The following is a 22579-nucleotide window of genomic DNA, read 5'->3' on the forward strand; positions in this document are numbered from 1 at the left end:
AAATTTAGGTTTTATTTTTTTAATAATAATAAAAAAGTTTTATTTTATTATTTTTATTAATATTATATATTTTTTTACTTGTCCAACAGCTGAGCAACAGAGCTTTAAATGGACAGATCCGATCCGATGATGTATACTTGTATTTTTAAAGACAACATTTAGCAAATAAATGTTATCTTGGCAGTATTAAGTTGTAAAGTCCCACTACCTGTCTTACACCGAGGTGTGCGAACTTTGTTCTCCACATTTGACCCCTCCCCTGGGGGACCGGTGAGGTGCAGGCACAGCCGTGCTCTGGAACTGTTTGGTGGTTCAATCCCCCCACAATCCAACCACTTAATGCTGAGTGTCAAGCAGGGAGGCATTGGTCCCATTTTTAAAGTCTTTAGTATGACTCGTTCTGGATTTGATCTCAAGACCTTCCAGTCACAGGGCGGACACTCTACTACAAGGCCACTGAGCTATTAAACTAAAAAAAAAAATGTGTGAGAAGAAAGCTATAAACCGAACAAAAAAGGAGTAATATTTTGTAGTGAAATGCATAGAGTGCATTGTAGACCGTTACATAAGGATTGGTCTATGAATAAGGAAATACTGTCTTTCAGGAAATAACCCTTTATTTTTGGGATAAATCCAGAGGGTTGTGTCAGGAAGGGCATCCAACATCAAATCTTTGCCAAACCAAATATCTGAACCAGACCTCTGACATCCATCCTGGATCGGTTGAGGCCCAGATTTACAATGACCGCCATCGGTGCCGACAGGGCCAATGGAAATTGGATAACTGTTGGTCAGACAAGGAGCAGAGGAGGAAGACATGTTGGTAGGAAGAGAGAGAAGAGGAAAGTCTAAAATGTTGGAACTACGACAGAAGGTAGAGAGTTAGTGGACATGATGCAGAGGAGTAAGGTAGTCATGCTGTGTCCAGGAGACCAGGTGGAAAAGACGGCTAAAAGCTGAGGAGAAGCGTTCTAGATGTTCTTTCATGGTGGAGACAAGAGGAGAAATGGAGGAGGAGTCGTCATCTTAACCCTTGTGCTATCTTAGATGACCCCCCCCCCCTCCATTGAGGTGTTCTCCCTACCATGACAAAGGTGGATAAAGGTGGAAAGATTTCATGTAATCCATGGACACCAGTGAAGATCACAAATCATTGAAGAAAAAAGGTTCAGAGCACTGTCTAGTGGGTCTAGATGACCCACCTCCCAATGTTAAAGTGCCCAGGATAGACCAAGGGTTACAGAAGTAAGGCTGGGCAATATGGCCTAAAAATAAAATCTCAGATTTTATTTTTTTTATTTGATTTCCGATTTTTTCCTGATCCCCCCCCAACTTAAGAAAATCAATAAGTACAAACGGCAGACAAACTGCCTTTGACTGTGATGGGCTTCAGGCAAATGTAGCGGGGGGGGGTGTCTCTTCTGTTAAAGTGGGTGCTTCCACACAAAAAACCAGTCCAGCTTCGTTGCAATATCCCAACTGGGTCTGCATTTATTAACACCGTCGGCCTGTATCTCTTATTCTCCGGTCTCACTTCCAGAACTTCAACATAAATAGACAAACCATCATTGCCCTTTAGTGGCAGGTCCATGAACTTAAACAAACAATATAGCATATTGTTACATCTTTTCTCTTTTTGGAAGCTACTTCTCACTGTTATTCTTTGTAGGGTCCAAATAAAAAAAATCAACACATGTCTAGAACAACTAAATCAGTTTACCACAACACAATACCTGACCGTCTACCTCGCCTTTGCTCCCACTCCTACACCTGGCTGTGGACCCCCCCCCTCTGGCTCATCTCTGGCTCGTCTCTGCTCTGTACCTGACCGAGTACCTCGTCTCTGCTCCTGCTCCTACACCTGGCTGTGGTTCCTGTCTCCGGCTCGACTCGCGCCTTTGACTGTCCCCACAACCACGGCTGGATGAAGCTCGTCTGCTGGACTTTAATATATGTAGTTGTAGATTTAGATAAGTTAATTCTTCTCTCAGAGTTCTGGTAAATCGCCTGTCCGTCCTGGGGGAGGATCCCTCCTTCATGTGGGCACCCCTGAGGTTTCTTCGTTTTTTCCGGAATCCGTTTTTTTTGGGAGTTTTTCCTTACCGCGAAGGGGGGTCTAAGGGCAGGGATGCCAGTATAGCTTAGTCAGTTTGTTAGTTCATTTTAGTATTTTACTATTGAACTCTTTGTATTCGTGATCCTTTTGAGTTCATGTTTTACTTTGAAGCCCATCGAGACGACTGTTGTGATTTTGGGCTATACAAATAAAATTGAATTGAATACAAACTTTTCAAACAAATGTTTGAACATTTTTTTTTCTTCTTTTTACAGGAGTGTCTGTTCAGGTAGCGCCTTGGCTTGTGAATGACCCTACCAGTTCTGGTTGTCATTGGTCTCTCAGGGGTCGGTTGAGTTTCTACTGACTGTGCTTGGGCACCTTCCGGGTCAACAGTCTCGATGTCAAGGGGTACTGTTGGTGGTATGTTGGGAGAACGCCTGAGGTGCCTACGGTTTCTCCTCAGCACAGCACCTGACTCCATTGCAACCTCATAGGACCTATCGTCGACAGATTTTTTTCATCAAGCCTCTCCTCCATTTGTTGTGGGGCTGAAAAGGCTGAACTCTCACAGCATCACCTACTTTCAAAGGACTGAGGTCTCTGGCTGATCGGTTGTAGTAAGCACACTGACGATGTTGGTTGGAAGCAGTGCTTCCTTGGCTTGAAGTACTTTGGGCTTGAGTAGACTGGGTTTGACTGGAAGCTATGTCCGTGTGCGGCGACTCAGTAGCCTTTGTGCTGGGCTGCTGTCAAGTCCCTGGAATGATGTATTGCGATGGTCTAAGAGTGCAAGGCTGTGTCCGAATTACCGCCCTAACCCCTAACTACTAAAACCCTATATAGTGCGGCACTATATAGTTCTCTATATAGTTCTCTGAATTTTCAAAGCAATTCGGACACCCGTGCTCACTAGTTTTCTCTTTCGGGTTTTTTCAAATGGCGCTAGGCACGGAAACAAAGTGGCGCATTACCGCCACCACCTGGTCTGGAGGGGAACTACTTCTATTTAACGCCAAGAATGCCACCCATTTGTCAAAGTAAAAATATAATAAATATAAACATTTTATGAAGACTATTTATGAATCTGCTGTGTTCTGATCATGAAAAATGTGGCTGATTTATAAATTATAAAATTACAAACACATTGGTGGTGATTTTATGTATTTGTTGATAAATAAACCCTCATGTCATTGGTCCATGGCAATATTTATTTTTATGCCGCTGAACGATTTACGGGCTCTTGCGAGGAAGCATTTTTTTTCCGTAGTTTTCTCTTCTACCTTACTGAAAATAGCTTTATATATGAATCTGTCCGTGTTCCTGGCAATAATTCAACCGTTTTTCATGGGATCAAACCAAAAACGAGCAGATATGCAGCATCACAGGGCGGCAACGAGAAGCAGACGTCTCAGAAGATTTCCTATGGAAGCCCTGGCCAGACATGAACAACCTGTGAGTTAAACTTAAAGTTTTTTTATTAGTTCAATTTAAGCATTTGTCACTAATTGTGCTCAAGGTTACACAGTCTGCTGGGTAAGACTTAACATTATTTTTCAACACTGGATTATGAATTGTATAGTCTAACTACATGAAACACTTGTGAGATCAAAGTTTAGTATTTTTTATTCAGAGTCAAACCATATCACTTGTTTAAAACAAAAATACTTTAATTTTTAAATATTTATATAAAAATCCAAAAACCCAGCCAAAAAAAAAACACGAGATTTTCCAGCATTTATAAATACGTCATAAACTAAAATGTAAGACATCAGAATAAAATGAAACATTCAAAAAAATCAGATTTAATTTTCTCAATGAAATAATTATTTCTCTATTTTACAGGGTCTTCCATGTCTCTACTGCTTTGCCAACATAAAGGTGTCTGTCGTGGCCCTTCACGCTGACGGTCAGTCCCACGCAAGACCAGACCGGCAGACCTGCAGATCGGTTGACCCGCAGGACCATCGAGCATCTGGTGGAGCAGCTTCGGGTTCCTCACACTCTGGGGGGTGTACAGGAGACTGAGGTCCTGGTGTTTCTTTTCTGGCTGGCGTGTGGCACATCTTACGGTGTGGTAACCAGAGCCTTTGACACGCCACGGTCCACTGTGAGCGATGTTGTCCACAGGACGGCAGACCGCATCCTCCAGCTGATGAGCAGGGTCACCCAGCATCCAGTGGGAATGAACTGCCATTAGTCACCTCTGATTTTTTAGCAGCTCGCTGAGTCTTCCACCTTCTAAAAGGTCGTGGGGAACACTGATGGCTGCCACATAAGAATAAAGGTCCTAAAAGAAAATGCAGCTTGTTATTTTAACAGGAAGCTTTTTTATTCCATTCAACTGCAGGCTGTATGTTACTCTAAGCCAAATTTAGAGATATTTTTGTTGGGAATCCAGGATCAGTCCACAGTTCACAGGTTCTACGTAAAAGCCCAACTTATGTAAATAACACATTACCCACCTGAAGGATCCTTTTGGGTGATGGTGGGTATCCCTGCATTGCTCATCCCATCACGCTGCTGACACCCTACAGGGAACCCGTGAGGAATGCGGTTCAGGCCCGTTACAACCAGCACCATGCCAAGACATGCTCTGTGGTGGAGAGAGGATTTGGCATTATAAAGATGAGGAGGAGAGCAATACTTCTGGGGGCACTGGAAGCAAAACCAACCTTTGCAATGAAAATCATTGCCTGCAGTTCAGTTCTGCACAATCTGTGCATCAGAGAAGGGGACTGCTTGGAGCCACAGATGTTGAGCCACAGTAGGAACCAGTAGGACGGGTAAAGTGGTGTCCGTCTGCGAGGACAAATCTCTGCTTTCCTTTTAGCTCCAACTGTGACACACATGACTCTAGAAGACCAGGATTATTGTTAAGATGTATAAAAATAAATGTTAACATATAAAACGAAAATGTAAATATGTACATTTGATATTTATATGAAAATCCTTTTGAGATTGTTAAAAATGGCTCAGATTTAAATAATACATGTAAATAATTCATTTTTGTTCATGCATTTATTAAACAAATTGCAAAAACAACGACGACGTTACATTTTGTGAACAATATTTTAAACTCAGGTAAGCTTAACAGACTCTCCTGTCACTCTTTGTCCCTTCTTGCTCTCTCCTCCTCTCCTCTCCCCTTTCAACAACAACCTTTACCCCAACATGACAACGATTACAGTTTAATGATAAATAAATACAAATCTGATCAAGTGTCTCTTACTCTCATCCGGCACGAGCTTTCCTGATAACAAACAGGCTCTTTCTCCATCCACAGATGGATCAGATTTTCCTTATCCTCGTCAGTCCCTACATATATAAACACATTTTAAAAATGTGTTAATAACTTATGACTACGGTTAGAACTCACTGCTTTTTGATGTACTATCAACAGCGTTTGTTTTTAGCCTTCAATGCTAATTCGCGCTAGCGTTAGCTTTAGCATTACCGAAATTGATGAGCTTCAAAACAATGTAGATAGTCGATTGAGGAATATAACATATTAAACAAGTCATCTTACGTATTTACAAATATATTTTACAACAGATACTTGATACTTTTAAATATACTTACATTTTTAAGTCCTCTTTCTCGCGCAACCGTCAGCCATCTTTGAATAATTCAAACGCAGTGTATTGTGGGTCACACGCAATGCATTCTGGTATGAACGCAGTGCATTCTGGGCAATATTCGCCGATCGAGTGAGCATCGATCCACACTGGTTTTTCGTAGAGAATTCTGGGAAATTTCTAGTGCACATGATTTTTGAACTGTAGATTCGGACAGCACTACAAAATGGCGACCGCACTATATAGTGCACTATATAGGGTTTAGGGCGGTAATTCGGACACAGCCCATGATAAGGATCTAGTCCAGAAGCTTTGGCTTTGTGTAACAGTCTCTTGGCCGTCTTAACAGCTGACTCGGCTTTGCCATTACTCTGTGAGAAACCTGGGGATGAGGTTTTGTGTTCAAATTCCCACCGCAGGCTGAATCTCTGAAACTCTTGGGAAGAGTACTGTGGTCCATTGTCTGAGACTACAGTGTTGGGGATGCCGTATCCGGCAAAATGAGCTTTTAATTTTTTGATCACTGTGCTCGATTTGGTGTCTGGCAGAAAGTCTTTCTCCCAAAAGTTGGAGTAATAGTCAGCTATTACATGATAGTCTTTGTTGTCAAACTGAAATAAGTCAACACCCACTTTAGCCCACGGCCTGTTTGGTATTTCATGTGGGTGGAGTGTTTCCTTTTGTTGTTTGTCATCTACTGACCTGCAGATATCACAACGAGCAATATGTGGCTTGATTTGGTCACTCATGCCAAATCAGAACACGCATTCCCTGGCTCTCCTCAGGCATCCTTCTGCACCAAAATGAGATGAGTGCAGGCGCCTGGTGATGTCCTCCTGGAGGGAAGAAGGGCTAACCGCACGTTCTCCTTTAAACACAATGCCATCTTGGTGACTGAGTTCCTCTTGAAAAGAAAAGTATGGTTTTGTTTCAGTTGGTAATTTTCTTTTATCTGAAGGCCATCCTTGCTGCATCATTTTGATAATCATTTGTAGAGTTTTGTCACCTTTTGTTGCTGTTCTGATCTGGCTAAGACTGTCATGGGAAATAGGCAAATGTTGCAACATATTAACAGTCTCTATTTCAGCTTCTCCAGAGTCCTGGTGTGCACATTCTGGGAGGTATGCTCTGCTTAATGTGTCTGCCAGTAACATGTCTTTGCCTGGGACGTACACCACATTCAGGTCATATTTCTGAATACGTAGCATCATTCTTTGGAGTCTCTTTGGTGCACTTAACAGTGGTTATCTAACTATGGTCTCTAAGGGCTTATGGTCAGATTGGACGGTGACTTGGCGACCATAAGTGTACTGATGGAACTTCTCAACACTGAAAACCATAGTTAAAAACTCCTTCTCGATCTGAGCATAACCGCGTTCTGTTTGCGTGAGTGCTCTACTTGCATATGCGATGGGCTTGCCCTTCTGTAGGAGTGCTGCACCCAAACCTGCGTCTGATGCGTCACATTGCACCACCAGATCATCTTCTGGGCTGTAGTACTTCAGGGTAGGAGCATCTGCAATCGTCTGTTTAAGTTTCACAAAAGCATTCTCATGATGATCTGTCCATTCCCATTCCGTGTCTTTATGGGTCAACTGTCTTAACACTGCACACTGGTTGGAAAGATGTGGGCAAAACTTAGCTAAATAATTAGCCATGCCTAGCAGTCTTTGTACTGCCTTCACATCTGTGGGCCTCGGCATTTGTTCAATTGCACGCACCTCGTCTGGGTCAATTTTAAGTCCATTCGCTGTGAGACGATGTCCAATGTACGTGCACTCACGTTGTCTCAGTTTAAACTTTTCTGGGTTCAGTTTGATGTTTTTCTGTTGACAGCGTTCCAGGAATTTTCTCAACTTTGCATCATGGTCTTGGATGGCTGTTTCCTGACTTTCACCTTGGCCTGTTATAAGCACATCGTCAGCAATAATGTAAAGGCCTGGCAGCCCATCCAGAGCTTGGGTCAGTTTTCTCTGGAAAACCTCAGGTGCTGGACTAATCCCCATGGGCATTCTAAGCCATCTGTAGCGCCCAAATGGAGTGGAGAAGGTAGTCAGGTAACTCGACTCCTCTGCGAGTTTCACATGCCAAAATCCATTCTTAACGTTGCAAACTGTGAACACTTTTGCCTTAGACATGTCTGGAAGTACATCCTCAATAGTAGCCAATGGAAAGTGACTTCTTTTGAGTGCCTTATTCAAGGGCTTTGGATCAATGCAAACTCTGAGTTTACCGTTCTGCTTTTGCACAACCACCATGCTGCTGATCCAATCTGTGCTACAGTCAACTGGGGTGACAATACCTCTCTGCTCCAACTTCTGAAGCTCCTCCTTTAGTGGCTTCATCATGGCGACAGGCACTCGTCGCTTTGGGAGTTGTACTGGCTTCACGCACTGGTCCAATTCCATTTTGTATTCTCCTTCCAGACAACCGTCTCCTGTGAACACATCTGCAAAATCCGTCTTAATTTGTTCGAAAGTCCATTTTCCGTTTGCGTCTTCTCCTTTTGTCACAATGCTATCCATAGTAATAATGTTTTCGTATTGTACTTTTGTCAGCTTCATAGCTTCACTAGCTCTTTTACCAATCAGTGGCACAGGGCTGTCTTTGTCTACCACCTGGAACTCTAACTGGTATAGTTTTTGGTTTCTGGGGTTCCTTAACTTCACTTTACATTTACCCAGTGGCTTCACTTTGCTACCATTATACATCACTAATACAGAGTTTGTTTCATCAAGTGTTACATCTTTGTTTAGCAGGTCAACAGGTAACACATTACATGTGGCTCCACAGTCTATTTGAAATCTTACCATCTTTTTGCCCAAGAGCATGTTTGCAAACAGTTTAGCGTCTTTCATTTTGTCAGAACTAACAGGTTCTACATTTTCACCATGTGCCTCATCTTTAACACACAAAATATCCTCAAACTCACTTTCACATTCTGTTATAAGATGCACTGTTTTCTTCTTTCGTGTGTCAATGCGGGCTTTATATTTTGCAGCAAAGTTGTTTTCCTTACCACACTTTTTGCATTTTTTCCCAAATGCTGGACATTTTAGTTTGCTCCTTTCATGCGTTCGGCCACAAAACTTGCATTACACTGTGCTTTCTTTGTCTCTCTTTGTCTGATGCTGGTGAGGAGACCTGTGTACAGCGTGAACATCCTCCGTTGTACTTGCAATTGCTTTGGAGTTCTCCCGGGATAATTCAGCCGCTCTGCAGAGTTGAATACAGGTGTCCAACGTCATGGCTCTCTCTCTCAGAAGCCTTTCTCTCATGCCGTCATTGTTAATGCCACATACTATCCTGTCTCGGATGAGTGAGTCTCTTAAAGTGCCAAAATTGCACGTTTTAGTGAGCAGTTTCAGTTCAGTCACATAACTATCAATGGACTCACTGATGCCCTGATTTCTTGTGAAAACTTTGTACCGCTCCACTGTTTCATTCAACGTGGGATTGCAGTAATTGTTAAACTTTTCAATCATGTCATCCACCTTCCAGTCAGACTGTGGCGTGTCCCCCATTAGTGTATCCAGCAGCTCTCTGCCATTTTCTCCCACCAAATAACGGAATAGAGTCACTTTCTTACCCTCCTCATCTGGGGCAACTGTCAATCCAACATAAAGTTGAAACTCATCTCTCCATGCCTTCCATGTTTTCGACAGGTTGTTGGAGTCCAGACACAGCACTTGTGGAGTTTTCAGGCCTTCCATTTTAGCTAGCTCGTCCGTGTGTGATGCTAAGCTCTGCTAATGTTAGCGCTTCACCGTCTTCCACGGCACGTCAGCAGCAAACGACGAGAGAAAAAAATGCTCTTAAAAAATCCAGGTAGAGTTCTCTACCGCTGCCACCATGTTAAAGTGGGTGCTTCCACACAAAAAACCAGTCCAGCTTCGTTGCAATATCCCAACTGGGTCTGCATTTATTAACACCGTCGGCCTGTATCTCTTATTCTCCGGTCTCACTTCCTGAACTTCAACATAAATAGACAAACCAACATTGCCCTCTAGTGGCAGGTCCATGAACTTAAACAAACAATATACCATATTGTTACATCTTCCTCCACGTCTGTGGCAGTAAACCCATACCAGTTCCAAACAGATGATTGGATTCCTTTCTTGGGAACAAACTTCCCTCTCTCACTGGTAGACATGCTGTCGCTTGCTGTTTCGTGTGTGCTATGATGATGTTGTTGCTTGTCGGTTGCCATACTGCCGTGTGAAACTAACGCTACCAAAGATACGCCATTACACAAAAACTCAATTTAGTTATTTTTGAAATCGCCTGGAACAAAAAATTTGAATTATTTAATTCAATTGATTTTTCACCCAGACCTATAAAGGGGGAGTTTGTTAGGAGTGTTGTGGAGGTAAAAAGAGTGTCAGATAGAGGGATGAGTCTGAAGATAGTGAAGGAATTTATATTTTTGGTAATTTCATTAGGGTTGTCAGTCTTAAATTTTATTACATTGAAGATAAGTCATTTGCTGAAGTGTGTGCTTTAACACCCTTTGTACTTTGAAGAAGCTTCCTTAAGTTGCATATGTGAGAAGTTTCAGGAATGCAGCTCCAATCTCATCCCCCCTTCAGGAGAAACAGTCTTTGATATTCTGAGGCCATTTGGTTGTAGGTCTGACATGGACCATAAATTAACTATCTCTGGGACGGATTGTAACTGTGGGAACCACTTCAGGCGTCCGTTCACGTGTGGAGAACAAAAGCTTTATGATCTACTGTATGCATGCTGGCAATTCCGGCCACCTGTGGAGTACCACGGGAAGCAGAGACCAGATGCTGTGATTTCATGGATGGACTCAAGGAAGTAGGCGGGCTCCTCTGTCAGCCAATCTCTAGCGACCAGAGGCGGAGATTCAGCGGCCATCATGCTTCAGGAGGAGGGAATCTGACCATATGTTTAAAAGAGCCATGCTTTGGAAAAAGCTTGGTTCCCAGACGGCCTCATGTGAAGCGGATTGTAATTTCTTACGTTTTGATGGTTTGGGATTTGGGAACCCAGATCGATCTGTTTTATTTTTGTTTAGAGCTCTTTGTTAGAGAAAATAAAACCTCTTAATTTCATTCCGTTCGCTTTTTCTGGTCATTCTCCCAACTTAAAAACACGCATGGAAGAAATCTCAAAGCGACTGATTTCTGGATTTACTTCAATAGAAATGGAAGGTGTGAAGTTGAATGATGCTAGCGGGTTTGCCCAACAGGCAGGATGTGACCTCTGTCTAAAAAAGTAAACCAAGACCCAATGTGTGATGAGTTGAATGGCATTTCAAAGTAACTTTGAGAATACAGAGTCAGTAAAGTTCGATTTATTAGATCATTAGATCATCAAAATGTTATACTGTTGGTTTCAATTCTAATCAACTCCACAAAAACATTGCTGTGGGTTCCGTGATTTTTGATCACACGATGGTGACGTGTCTGTGCTTCTTGGACTGAGCCTGTTTCACCAAATCTGGAACCTGAAAACCAAAAAAAAAATTCATCTGAAAGCATCGATGATTAAATCAGAATATTGTGTGAATTCTTTGGTTCATTTCATGCTGTGAGTGAGGCTGGGCTGTTCCGGGAAGCTCCGGATTTAGTCAAAAACTGGAGTCCAAACTGACCTGTGCATTGTGGGAGTAGCTATCCTGGTTTGTAAAAACATCAGCGGTTTCAGCTGCAAACAAACCAGAGGCGGTTATTATCCAAAGTATTGCACACAGATAAAGTGCACAAATAATCCCTGAGACACCATACACACACACACACTCACACACACACACTCACACACGCGCGCACACACACACACACACATACACACACACACACACTCACACACACACACACACGCACACACGCGCACACACACATACACACACACACACATAGCCTGAACACAAACATTCATACAAAACAGCACTAGGAAGGGGAGGTTTTTAGTCCTCAATGGATCAAGCTGATTAGATTCACTTATGTAAAAAACTGGACTGAGTGGCCCCGCCCCCCTGGAGTTCAATCAGGAAGCACCCGCTGGCTCCAAAATGCCAAAATCTCATAGACTTCTGTAGAAAAATAAACAGGTCAGATGAACCATTCTTGATCTGATACCTTTTTTAAAGACAGCCTCATTTAAAAAGATCCTCATTTTTTCATAATATTTTTATTTATCGCAAGTTATTCAAGTTCTAAACTGACCAATCAGATGCCTTAGTAAATACATGTGTGGCCTGCGTGCCCCCACCTCAATGTTTGATTGACAGATTTTCCTGAGCTCACTCTCAGTGGAATGGGTGTGAACTTTGAACACGCCCACTCCTGATTGGTGACAGTAGCTCTGACGCAGAACGGTTTTCACCAATCACTGTTGTCTGGCTCCATCTCGTAGAAAAATGGGGACTGAATTTGCTTATTTTGGTTAGAGCTGGAGGTAAGGCATTTTCTCTGGGTTACATCACACCCGCTCAGTCCAGTTCTATTATACAATCTATGGAATCACTGTATGGACACTGAACCTGACAAGGAACAAAGCTTAAGCCCAGCTTTGAGCCACTTTACTAAGGAGAATGTTTAGTCTGATGTTAGAAACACACGTCTCCTTTAACCTCTTGAGACCCAAGCTAATTTTTGAGCTGACCCTCTAAACATGTAGCCACAGGGCTCCAGTTAAGCAGGGTTACCTACTGTGGTAATACCCAAAATGTGATGTCCACACACTAGGACACCGGGTCCTAAGAGCTTAAAGATTCATCAGACTTCCTGTAGTTCTTGTAGACTTCAGGCCAAAACTGCACATTTGCTGAGTCAGAGCCATTCCTCAGTGTTAAAGTGCAGGAGTGTAGCAGAAACGCGTGCATCTCCTCCATCTGACCTGTATGACGCTGAAATGATGGGTTGTCTCGTCCTCGTCTGTTTTCAGGAACAGCTATGCTGCTTATCTGGCTCTGTGTCCTCACCCTCCTGGGACCCAAAAAGGCCATAAGAACATAATCATTGGGTCATGAAAGCTTCAGAGGTTTCTTACCTCATTTCGTCCTCGTAGTTGAGCTCTAGAGACAATCACAAGAAAATACTGTTACCATAGTATGAAATGTGGCTCTGTTTTAAGATAGACAAGCCTTAAAAACAGTTCCTTATAATACAGAGGTTGGTAATAATGGGGGAACACTTACGTTTTCCTTTCTTTTGTTTGTTGCAGAAAATGATTCCAACAAATAGCAAGACCAGCAAAGCACAACATCCAAAGGACACAACCACAGCCACCAGCACCGTCCAGTCAGGAGCAACTGTTTAGAAAAGATGTGGCGGAATCACTTTTGAAACCAAAACTCTTAAATTCTTGTATTTTGTTTTTGTTTCACAGCTGAAGTGAAAAGAAGGACTACATATAACTCAGGTGAACATGTACACACACTGGTTTCCTCTCTCAAAGTATTACCAAATATATAAGATCAACTCAAATATGAGAAACATAATCAAGACTGCAACTGTTTTCACTATTTGCCCTGACGTGTTTTTTTAACGTCTGTTTTTCTGTCAGGCAGTTCCAAACTATTTTACACAGTTTCAAGTCGGATTCCGATGGGTCATGTATTTTGTTTCCTCATTTGACATCAGATGGATGTCTTTAAGCTTTAGACTTAGTCTAGAATCCCAGTATTCTGTTCTTCAGGGTGGAACTTCCTCCCTGAAGAACAAAATCACCAACATGTACCTGTTCCCGTGCAGACCACAGCCCCCGGTGGGTCTGTTCTAAAACAACTTAGCTTTTAGGTACATTCAACACTTGTTACTATTCTTTTTGAAAAATCCCACTTCCATTTGTGAGAAACTAAAATTAATTGGGGAAAAATTGTAAAAAGCTTTGACGTGAAGTTAGATCGAGCTTGCCTCCAATGCTGATTGTGTATGTGTGTTTGGGGGGAGGGGGGTCAAAAACATGGCAGAACAAAAAATGAAGAGAGCAAAATTTGACTGTTTTTTTTATTGGAAATGGACTATTTCAAGCTATCAAAGCAAGACAAATGCAAAACAATACAATTAACTGAATTTTTTATCAATACAAAGACATCAAACATAGAATCACACATAAGATATTTGCTCATCAAATCATTGATTGCTTGAAAGGGAGTGAAAGGAAGTGAATTTATATAATCCCACCCCTGTTCTACCTCATCATTTTCTTTACATGAATTATTACCTGTTCCTAACTTCTAATGACTTATTTATACTTTTCCAACACAGATTCCAGTCATTGGGAATCCTTTAGTATCAACAAAGTACATGACAAACATGAAGTACTTAATAAAGATGTAAATTGACATAACACTATTTTAAACATCATCATAGCCTATATAGACCGAGTATCAGAAATATGAGCAGTTTTTTTCTTGTCATTTTCTTCCCATCAGGAATGTAAATCACTTTTTGGGAAATCAAGTGAGGTGATTAGAGGTCAATCACTTTAGCTATCTTCAATAATTGATTACGTACTTTTATTTATTCAATTATATGGTAATGCAATGATATAAAAACAGACCATATTATCATTGTCCAAGGTTGGTATTCCTTCTTCTGCTGCCTGATTGACAGCCGTCCTTCTGGATTTCACAGTTTATAAAGCTCTCTGTGCTGTAATGTCTGCAGATATTGCTTATAAGGGTCTGTGTCCTTCTGCAGCTGTTATCAGCGCAGCTGAAAGTTGGGGTCAAGTTGTCTGCAGGTTGGAACTCTGCTGGAAATCCGGGTCACTGTTGACTTTTACAGAACCCAGGTGCCATGATTTTCTTGAAATTATATTTGGCTCTTTCATTTATTACTGCATTTGTTAACTTAGACGTCCATAATCAAACACTTAAAGTCCTTCGTGTTGTTACTAACCAGAACTTTGGACCGGTCTGATGGAGCGAGTAGTTTAATGAAGACCCTGGAGCCTTTAACCCAAGTGTTCTGAATCTGCTTACAGATCTTAAGAATCCTGGCTTGTTTAGTAATTTCCACATTCCGTCTGGCCAGATGGTCACTCAGATAAACAGCAAATCCTTTCAGATATTTCGTTTTTCATCTGAGCGAGTTTATGTTTCTGATTTACAAACCTGATGAGAATCGCTGGTTTATCCGTCTCCTTCCTCCTGAGAAGTGGGTGGTAGATTTCTGTGGTATTGAGATCCAAGGAAAACCCTTGAGATGTGAGAAATGATTCCACTTGACTTTCCAAAATGTCCCCTGGATCAGAATCCTTGGTAGCAGTGATGCTAGTAGCAGCTGTGCTAGCCGCTGTGCTGGCCCTCGATCTTTATTCCAGTGAGAATTACATTATTCATCCTTGCTTGTTTTACCACGTTGTCCAGTCTTTTCTTCGGAATGTCGACCCAGTTACCTCGTTGCTTGTTCTGGGCTTGGAGTTGTCCAAACTCTTCTACTAGCTACATGAGAGGAGATAGTTTAGCTTGGATGTCATTGAGCACTTGTCTGATATCGTTGTTGTCACTTGTTACTTGGTTTTTCTTCGGGGCCATGGTCAGCAGTAATTCAGCGATATTTCATGTTTTAAGTAGCTTGAAGATGTTGATTGCCATCAGAGCTCCCGACAGGTGTTCGCTTATTGACCCGGAATCGGTAAAAAGTTAAACTGGGAAAATATTTTTTTTTTTTACTACTGAAAAAGGTTAAATCTAAACCAAGAAAGGGTTAGGAAGAATAAAAATCACGAAAACTTTCTTACCAACACTCAGGAAGACAGAGTCTGACAGGGGGTTCTGGAGAGTTGAAATGGTGGCCAAACATTTGATGATGCTGCTGCTGGATGCAGAGAAGCTTAGGATACTGGTGGAGTTGTAAAGCTCACCAGAAATCGAGCTGCTGGTGGTGTTGAACAAACTGCTATCCAGAGCCTGCCCATTCTGACTCCAGCTGATTGAAGGTGTGGGGTACCAGGAAGCTGCGATGCACTGAAACTGGACCTTTTGGTCCTGGTTCACGGTTAGGTTCCCTCCAAGGATGTGCAGTGTGCCGCTCTCTGACAAAACAACAAGTTTACTAGTCATCTGACAGGAGAGTGACCAAAACTTATATGTCAAATATGATAGATTGTTGAAAAATCGTTCTGCAGTTTATTAGTGACATGTTCAGATTGTATACATTTTTCTGTTCTACTGTGCAGAACAGAAAAAAAGCCTGTGTATTATTGTGTATGTATAGCACATCGTTTATTTTTGTGATCCATCCATTTTCTAAACCAGCTTAATCCCTTCCAGGGTTGTGGGGTTGCTGTATTCAGCCACAGTCACTACTGGGGGTGTGTATCGGCAAGAGTCTGGCGATCCGCTAGGTATCCCGATACGGGTCCGACATATCGTGATATTGTACCAAGACACATAGGCCGTGTTTTTTTATAACACCCTTTTGCAGTCTGTGCCTTGACCTGAAACCCGTCCAAAATCCCTATCAAATAGAACAGAAGACAGCGTTCCCGTTCTACGTTACAGTTCATCTTTTGTGGTTTCGCTGATTCCTTTAGTGCGAGTATGCTGCTTTTGTTTTTCTTTCACACAGCACACCCTGTTCTGTGTCCTGATTGGTTGGAGATCATGTCAATCAATCTCCTCCATGTCATATCTCCTGATCCCTTCAGATCTACAGGAATCTTTGACCACAACCAATATTTTGTTTTCATTCTATAATCGTGCGCTTCATTTCTATGAAAGTTTGAACTTTGAAAATGTAAACAAAAGTGTGAAAATGTTTATGTCTGTCTGAAAAAAGTGGATAAAATGGGCAGCTGGAGTCTTTTTTGCCATAAAACATACGTAATCCTACTCATCAGATTTCATTGATCACTAGTTATTTTTAGAACGAATGTCCCGCAATAAATGAGGGAACACCATACTGATGAAAAGGTAATACAGGTATCTGTCCAGCTGCAGCAAAAGGCATAAGAATTTTACTTTTCCCATTATCACTGCATGAGAAAAGGATGTGCAGGACACAGAGCAGCTGCTCAGTTTTATTTGTGAAATTTAGCACAAACGGAGATGTGTGAAGAGCTGCAGCCCTCCAATGTCTCAAAGAGACAAAGGCAGGAAAAGAAGTGAAGATTATAAAGATTATTAAACTTGGAAAATCTTTCACTCATTATTTTGTTCATAGTTTCTGTACAGCACAGACTTGTAATGGTTCTATTTTTGAAATGTATTACAATTATTTTACCGAGTTTTTTTTCTGACAAGAAAATTATTTGGTTATTTGCTTCATAAATAGAGTGGTTTATTTTATTAAAAGGATCATGAATGAATTATTGAATGAAGCTTTATTCATATTGCACTTTACAACTCTTTCAGGGTATCAATGGGCTTCACAATAAAAGACAAAAAAATGAAAATGAGACCCATCAGACAAAAAAATGTTTGGGGACCCCCGCAGTAGCATCTACGTGGTGTTGGAAGATTGTTTTTTTTTTTTCTTCTGATCATTCAAACTCCACACGAACGGAGCATTTCTCTTAGTTTGCATTTTACATGAGGTACATCAAGCTATTGGTGCAACTGGCTCCAAAATGAGAACAAAAGCTATAGTGTTGCTATAAAAACTCAAAAATGGTCTGTGTAGCCACCATGATCTTGTTTATTTAAAATTTCCCTCAGTCACGTGATGAGTAGAGACGTCATTAGGCGCACATGTCACTTGTTTTAACATGCCGTTTTTTGGTTTGGTTCAGAGAGGACGCACATGTCACACTATTTTTTTGATGACCGCCAATTGTTTGTAATGAAATCTTAGCCTTTGATCTTTTGTATTGTATGTGTCATCTGTGTCTTTGATGAAGTTAATGAACCAAGACACAGCTAGTGGACTTTTTTCCGTCATATTTTTTTGAACACTTTGCAAGCAAGAACCAGCTGCAGCCTCTCTAGCGGCTCATAAGCCTGCAGCTGCTACATTCTGTTCTAATATATATTTTAATTTTCAATCAAAATGTTTTCGTCTAGATTTCATGTTATTTCTTTCTCTTATAAAGCAGATTACCAAAACACTATCCGCATCTGCTCCTGGTCTGGCCCCTCCCCCTGTCAAATTTTAGAACCCTTTGTGGCCCACGACTCGAAATTTTTCCCCACCCCTGGATTAGAGCATGACATAGGGATCAGAGGATCTGCTCTCCAGTGGTTTAAATCCTATCTGTCCGATAGTTATCAGTTCGTTAATGTAAATGGACATTCCTCTCAGTGCACTCGAGTCAACTATGGAGTCCCACAGGGCTCAGTCTTGGGACCGATCCTGTTTACGCTTTATATGTTACCCCTAGAAAACATAATCAGGAAACACAGCATTAATGTTCATTGTTATGCAGACGATATACAGTTGTATTTATCCATGAAGCCTGACCAGAATGACCAGATAGAGAAACTGAACGCCTGCATCAGTGACATCAAGATCTGGATGACAATTAATTACCTCCTCTTGAACCCAGAAAAACTGAGGTCATTATACTTGGTCCTAAAAACCTCAGAGATGCTTTTTCTGCTCAGATAGTCTCCCTGGATGGTGTAAGTATAGCCCCCAATTCCACAGTTAGAAACCTTGGGGTTTTATTTGACCAGGATTTATCATTTAAGGCTCACATATCTCAGGCGTGTAGAACTGCCTTTTTTCACCTGTGGAATATTGCTAAGATCAGAAATATACTTTCTAAGAGTGATGCTGAAAAACTCATCCATGCATTTGTTACGTCTAGACTGGATTACTGTAACTCCTTGTTAGCAGCGTGTCCTAAGAGTTCCTTAAGAAGTCTCCAGCTTGTTCAGAACGCAGCAGCTAGATTGTTAGCAGGAACTAGCAGAAGAGATCACATCACTCCTGTGTTAGTTTCACTTCACTGGATCCCAGTTGATTCCAGAATCAAGTTCAAGATCCTCCTGTTAACCTATAAGGCCTTACATGGACTGGCCCCGTCCTATATTAAGGACCTCCTAGTCCCTTACCATCCAATCAGAACACTTCACTCACTAAATGCAGGACTGCTTGTGGTTCCTAGAATTAGTAAAAGTACGGTTGGAGGTAGAGCGTTTAGCCACCAAGCCCCTGTCTTATGGAATAAACTCCCAGCTCATGTAAGAGAGGCCGACTCAGTTTCTACATTCAAAGTTAGACTGAAAACATTCCTCTTTGGACAGGATTATTGTCAGACTAGTTAGTATTCAGAGACTATGTAACTTAATGTTAATGTCTTTAAATTAAACTTAATAACTATTTCTTTTAAAAGGCTGCTAGAAGTTGAAGCTGGGGTAACTATGGTGCTCTGGGGTTCTGTCCTCTTTTCTCATCTACTTCTACTCTTCCTCTTCTCTATTCTTGATCATTATTCATCATTTAGTTCTCCATGTCTCTGTTTGCTGCAGTGATTCATGTATTGTCCCTCTTTTCCTCTTTCCCCTCCTGGGGAGTGGGAGTGCTTCCAGACTCCAGTTGGCTCATCCGTGCTCCAGTTCCTGACCGTTTACCTCGCCTTTGCTCCTGCTCCTACACCTGGCTGTGGATCCTGCCTCTGGCTCATCTCTGGCTCGTCTCTGCTCTGTACCTGACCGAGTACCTCTGTGACAAAGCCACATAAATGTATCATGTTTTCTGTATTTTACACCCTATGAGGTGAAGAGGTCCTGTGTTTTCCTTTTATTTTAGTGTATGTGTGTAATTTGGGTATTTGTGTACCGGGGATGCCGCTGACATCACTCCTCACAGCTGATGCGATCAGCTGGGGGTGCGTTGACACACGGCATGGCTCCCGGGTTAAAAAGGGACAGACAAGGTGGGCTGGAAGCCTAAGGAGAGTGGAAAACTCTGACGAGACGGAAAGGGAGACTAAAAGGGCCCTTCCAAGGAGCAAGCACGCACGGAATACCCCGGAAAATGACCATCGGGAGTTACAGAGGAGGATCTGACGTGGACCTTTCAAAATTGTGCCGCGGGGATTATTATTAATTTCTTTGGGGGATGGACGTGGCTGGAAAGTGACCAAGAGCAAACTGAGACTCCCTGACGTTAACCCGAAGGACGGGGTGAGATCATTTCAGTTTTTTCTTTTTCGTTTGACTTTGGGAGGGATCTTTAAGTTGGAGTGCTTACGCGCGTACAGGTGGAGGACGCTAGACGGACAATAGGGAATAATTGTAAACGCGTGCACGGACCTATAATGTAATCGGGAGCGCGATTCATGGAGTGTGACGGGGTTCAATGAAATTATGATGGTTAAAGAACATTTCTTGATTTAAGTGGTTGTTCATTTGTTCATTTGTGTTCCATAGTCAACCCACGACAATTATCTTAAGACTCTAAATGAACTGTAAAGTGTTACACCTCGTCTCTGCTCCTGCTCCTACACCTGGCTGTGGTTCCTGTCTCCGGCTCGACTCGCGCCTTTGACTGTCCCCACAACCACGGCTGGATGAAGCTCGTCTGCTGGACTTTTATATATGTAGTTGTAGATTTAGATAAGTTAATTCTTCTCTAAGAGTTCTGGTAAATCGCCTGTCCGTCCTGGGGGAGGATCCCTCCTTCATGTGGACACCCCTGAGGTTGGGCTATACAAATAAAATTGAATTGAATTTAATGAGATTTTCTCTTTGACAAAATTCAGGACAAAACAAAAGAGAGATGTTATTCAATTCAAGGAGTCAAGATATGGAGCAATAAGTCTGAAACAATCAATTAAATAAACAGAATCACAAATATCCTTCAAAAAACATGTTTAAAAAGCTTAAAAATACATTAAATTAACCTTGTTGCCTAATTCCTGGTATGACTTAGAAAGTTTAAAATAAAACACAAAATTGCCGGTGATCGAGTTATTCTAAAAAAAATTCATGTCAACCATAAACATACCTATTAGCTATATTGCTGAAATCCATCCATCCATCCATTCTGTTTGTTTGTCCAAGGAAAGCGAAAGGTGCAGATAAACAATTGTTCTTCTTTCTATTCCCATTCATTTCCCTCATATTAGAACTTGTGCCAAATCTTTTTTTGAAAAAATCCTGTCCCCCTCAGTGATTCATATAACTCATAAAACTACAGGCTCTAATATTTACTCATTACTCCTGAATGGACACTTGTTTTTCCCCAGAAAAGTCTGACATGGAGTAGAATGAACATAATTAGGATCACTGTAAAATTGTGAAGCTGACCTTGGACACTGAGATTTGCCGTCTTTGGTGTGTAGCTTCCTTGAACGATGCAAGACACTGGTCCAGCGTCTGAACGACTGATGCTGTAAATGGTAAACTGCACGCAGTTCCCGTCCGTGCTCTGGCAGAACCCGGCTGAATAGCGATTTCCTGAAATGACCTCCCCGTTTTTCTGGATTGTGAGAACCTGAAAGCCTCTCACGTGCCAGGTCATGACCTCCCAGCTTCCCTGCACTCTGGCGTAGAACTGGATGTCAGAGCCCAGCAGTGCTGTGGCGTTCATGGGGTCCAGCTGGACCTCTGTCTTCACTGCTCAGAAAAACAACAGTTTAAGTTTGATGTGGTTGAACTTCTGCTTTTATTGAACTGGATTCCTTCACTTTTACTTTCACTTGTATTAAAATCACATTTGTGTTATTCAGGAAAAGGTTTTCTACTTATCACAGTTTGTCACACAACTCGCCATCAACAAAAAGGTTAGAAATCCAAACACTGACCTGAGCGGAGCAGGATGGACATACAGACAAGAGCAGGTGACATTTTCCACAATACCATCATGGAGGAACAGTTTAATGTCTGTGAAGTTGCAAAGAAAAGACAGACATATTTGCTTTTTATTTTTGGAATGGTTCAGTTTAGAGGCTCATAACACAAACATACCAGGGTGGGGGTGAATCAAAGCATGGCTTCAATGGAAAAAATAAAAACCAAAAAATAAACGTAAAAGCCGCTTCAAAAAGTTCCACCCTTTTTAATCATAGCCACTATTCGAACCAGGGCCTTCTTGCTGTGTGACCAGAGTTCTAACGAATACACCTCCGTGCACCAGGTAGAAAAAAAAATCCACTCAGTCCCGAGAAGAGACGCCACCATACCATCCAGAACCTGGAGACCAAGACGTTCAGAGGGGCCCTGCTGTCTTCCTCATCAGTCGAAGGTCGGTCAGCTGCGTTTTCAATGATGGTAACTCACTGTGTTCAATGAAGCGCTTGCTTTCTGAAGTTGCAAGAGACTCCGCCTTTATAACTGACTTCTGGTCAAAGTTCAGGGCCTTATCAGCTCACCTGTCATGAGTCATAATGCCACCAAGCCCTGGAAGGCAGCACATACAGGTGAGGTGAGCAGACCTAGTTAGCCATCAACTGTTGATTCAATCCTAGTTCACCTCCAATTTCCTCCAATTAAACAGCAATAAAACATAATTCCTCATTATTGGCATCAAATCCAGTTTCTCTATAATTAAATTTTCCAGTAGATCTTTTTAAAGTTTAATTTGATTGAAATTACAAACATTAAAATTGCAAGTCAGCAAAATGTTATTTAGGTCTACGCTAACCCCCTAACGCAATAAACTGAGTCCTAATATGATCGTGAAGATTCTTGACAGGCTTTTTTAAACCTTATTAACTTTTAAACCCAACCCTGGTCCTAACGTAACCTTTCACCATGACAATACCAGTAGTTTTCAGGATGTTTGGAAATGTCCCAGCCTCTAGTAAAAGAATGTGAGAACAAAGCTCAGCAGAATTACCTGAATGCTCCAGACCAGGTTAACTGCCACACAATGTGACAACTGATATAACCAATTCCTTTTGGGAAATATTTGATCGGGATTTTAATGAAGTTCCATTTGTGTGTTGCTCACCATGCTGTCCCTGGTGGGGTGGTGCCATGGGCAGCCCATGCAGTGAGGTTTTCTCTGTCACAGCGCCCTCTGCCTCAAGGCAGGCATACTGCAGCCCTTACTCAGTGTTTTTCTAATGCACATTTTCA

At 41.8% G+C, this 22579-nt stretch overlaps 1 protein-coding gene across 4 annotated transcripts; it reads right to left on the reverse strand.

Annotated features, from left to right (window-relative positions):
- Nucleotides 1–5822: 5822 nt before the first annotated feature.
- LOC101156138 (retrovirus-related Pol polyprotein from transposon 412) lies at nt 5823–21901 on the reverse strand. 4 transcript variants are annotated; one of them, XM_011493027.2, is made up of 9 exons: nt 21682–21901; nt 21304–21382; nt 20807–21115; nt 15475–15645; nt 12800–12913; nt 12652–12676; nt 12499–12587; nt 11255–11307; nt 10939–11107 (listed from the first exon to the last, which is right to left on the reverse strand). In XM_011493027.2, the coding sequence occupies exons 1-9, from the start codon at nt 21682–21684 to the stop codon at nt 11048–11050; spliced, it is 903 nt and encodes a 300-aa protein (XP_011491329.1). In that variant the 5' UTR covers nt 21685–21901; the 3' UTR covers nt 10939–11047. The 4 variants fall into 4 exon arrangements, with proteins under 4 accessions (XP_023818302.1, XP_011491329.1, XP_020555790.1 ...); XM_020700131.1 differs by having other exon boundaries at nt 15352–15645; XM_004084705.3 differs by having other exon boundaries at nt 15352–15645; nt 21467–21901.
- Nucleotides 21902–22579: the final 678 nt, after the last annotated feature.

The sequence above is a fragment of the Oryzias latipes genome, chromosome 14 (assembly GCF_002234675.1).
Source record: "Oryzias latipes chromosome 14, ASM223467v1".
Classification (NCBI taxonomy): domain Eukaryota; kingdom Metazoa; phylum Chordata; class Actinopteri; order Beloniformes; family Adrianichthyidae; genus Oryzias; species Oryzias latipes.

What these genes read in the sequence shown, in the direction of transcription:
- LOC101156138 (XM_023962534.1), bottom strand. Translation starts at nt 8,492, where the DNA reads ATGAAAGACGCTAAACTGTTTGCAAACATGCTCTTGGGCAAAAAGATG.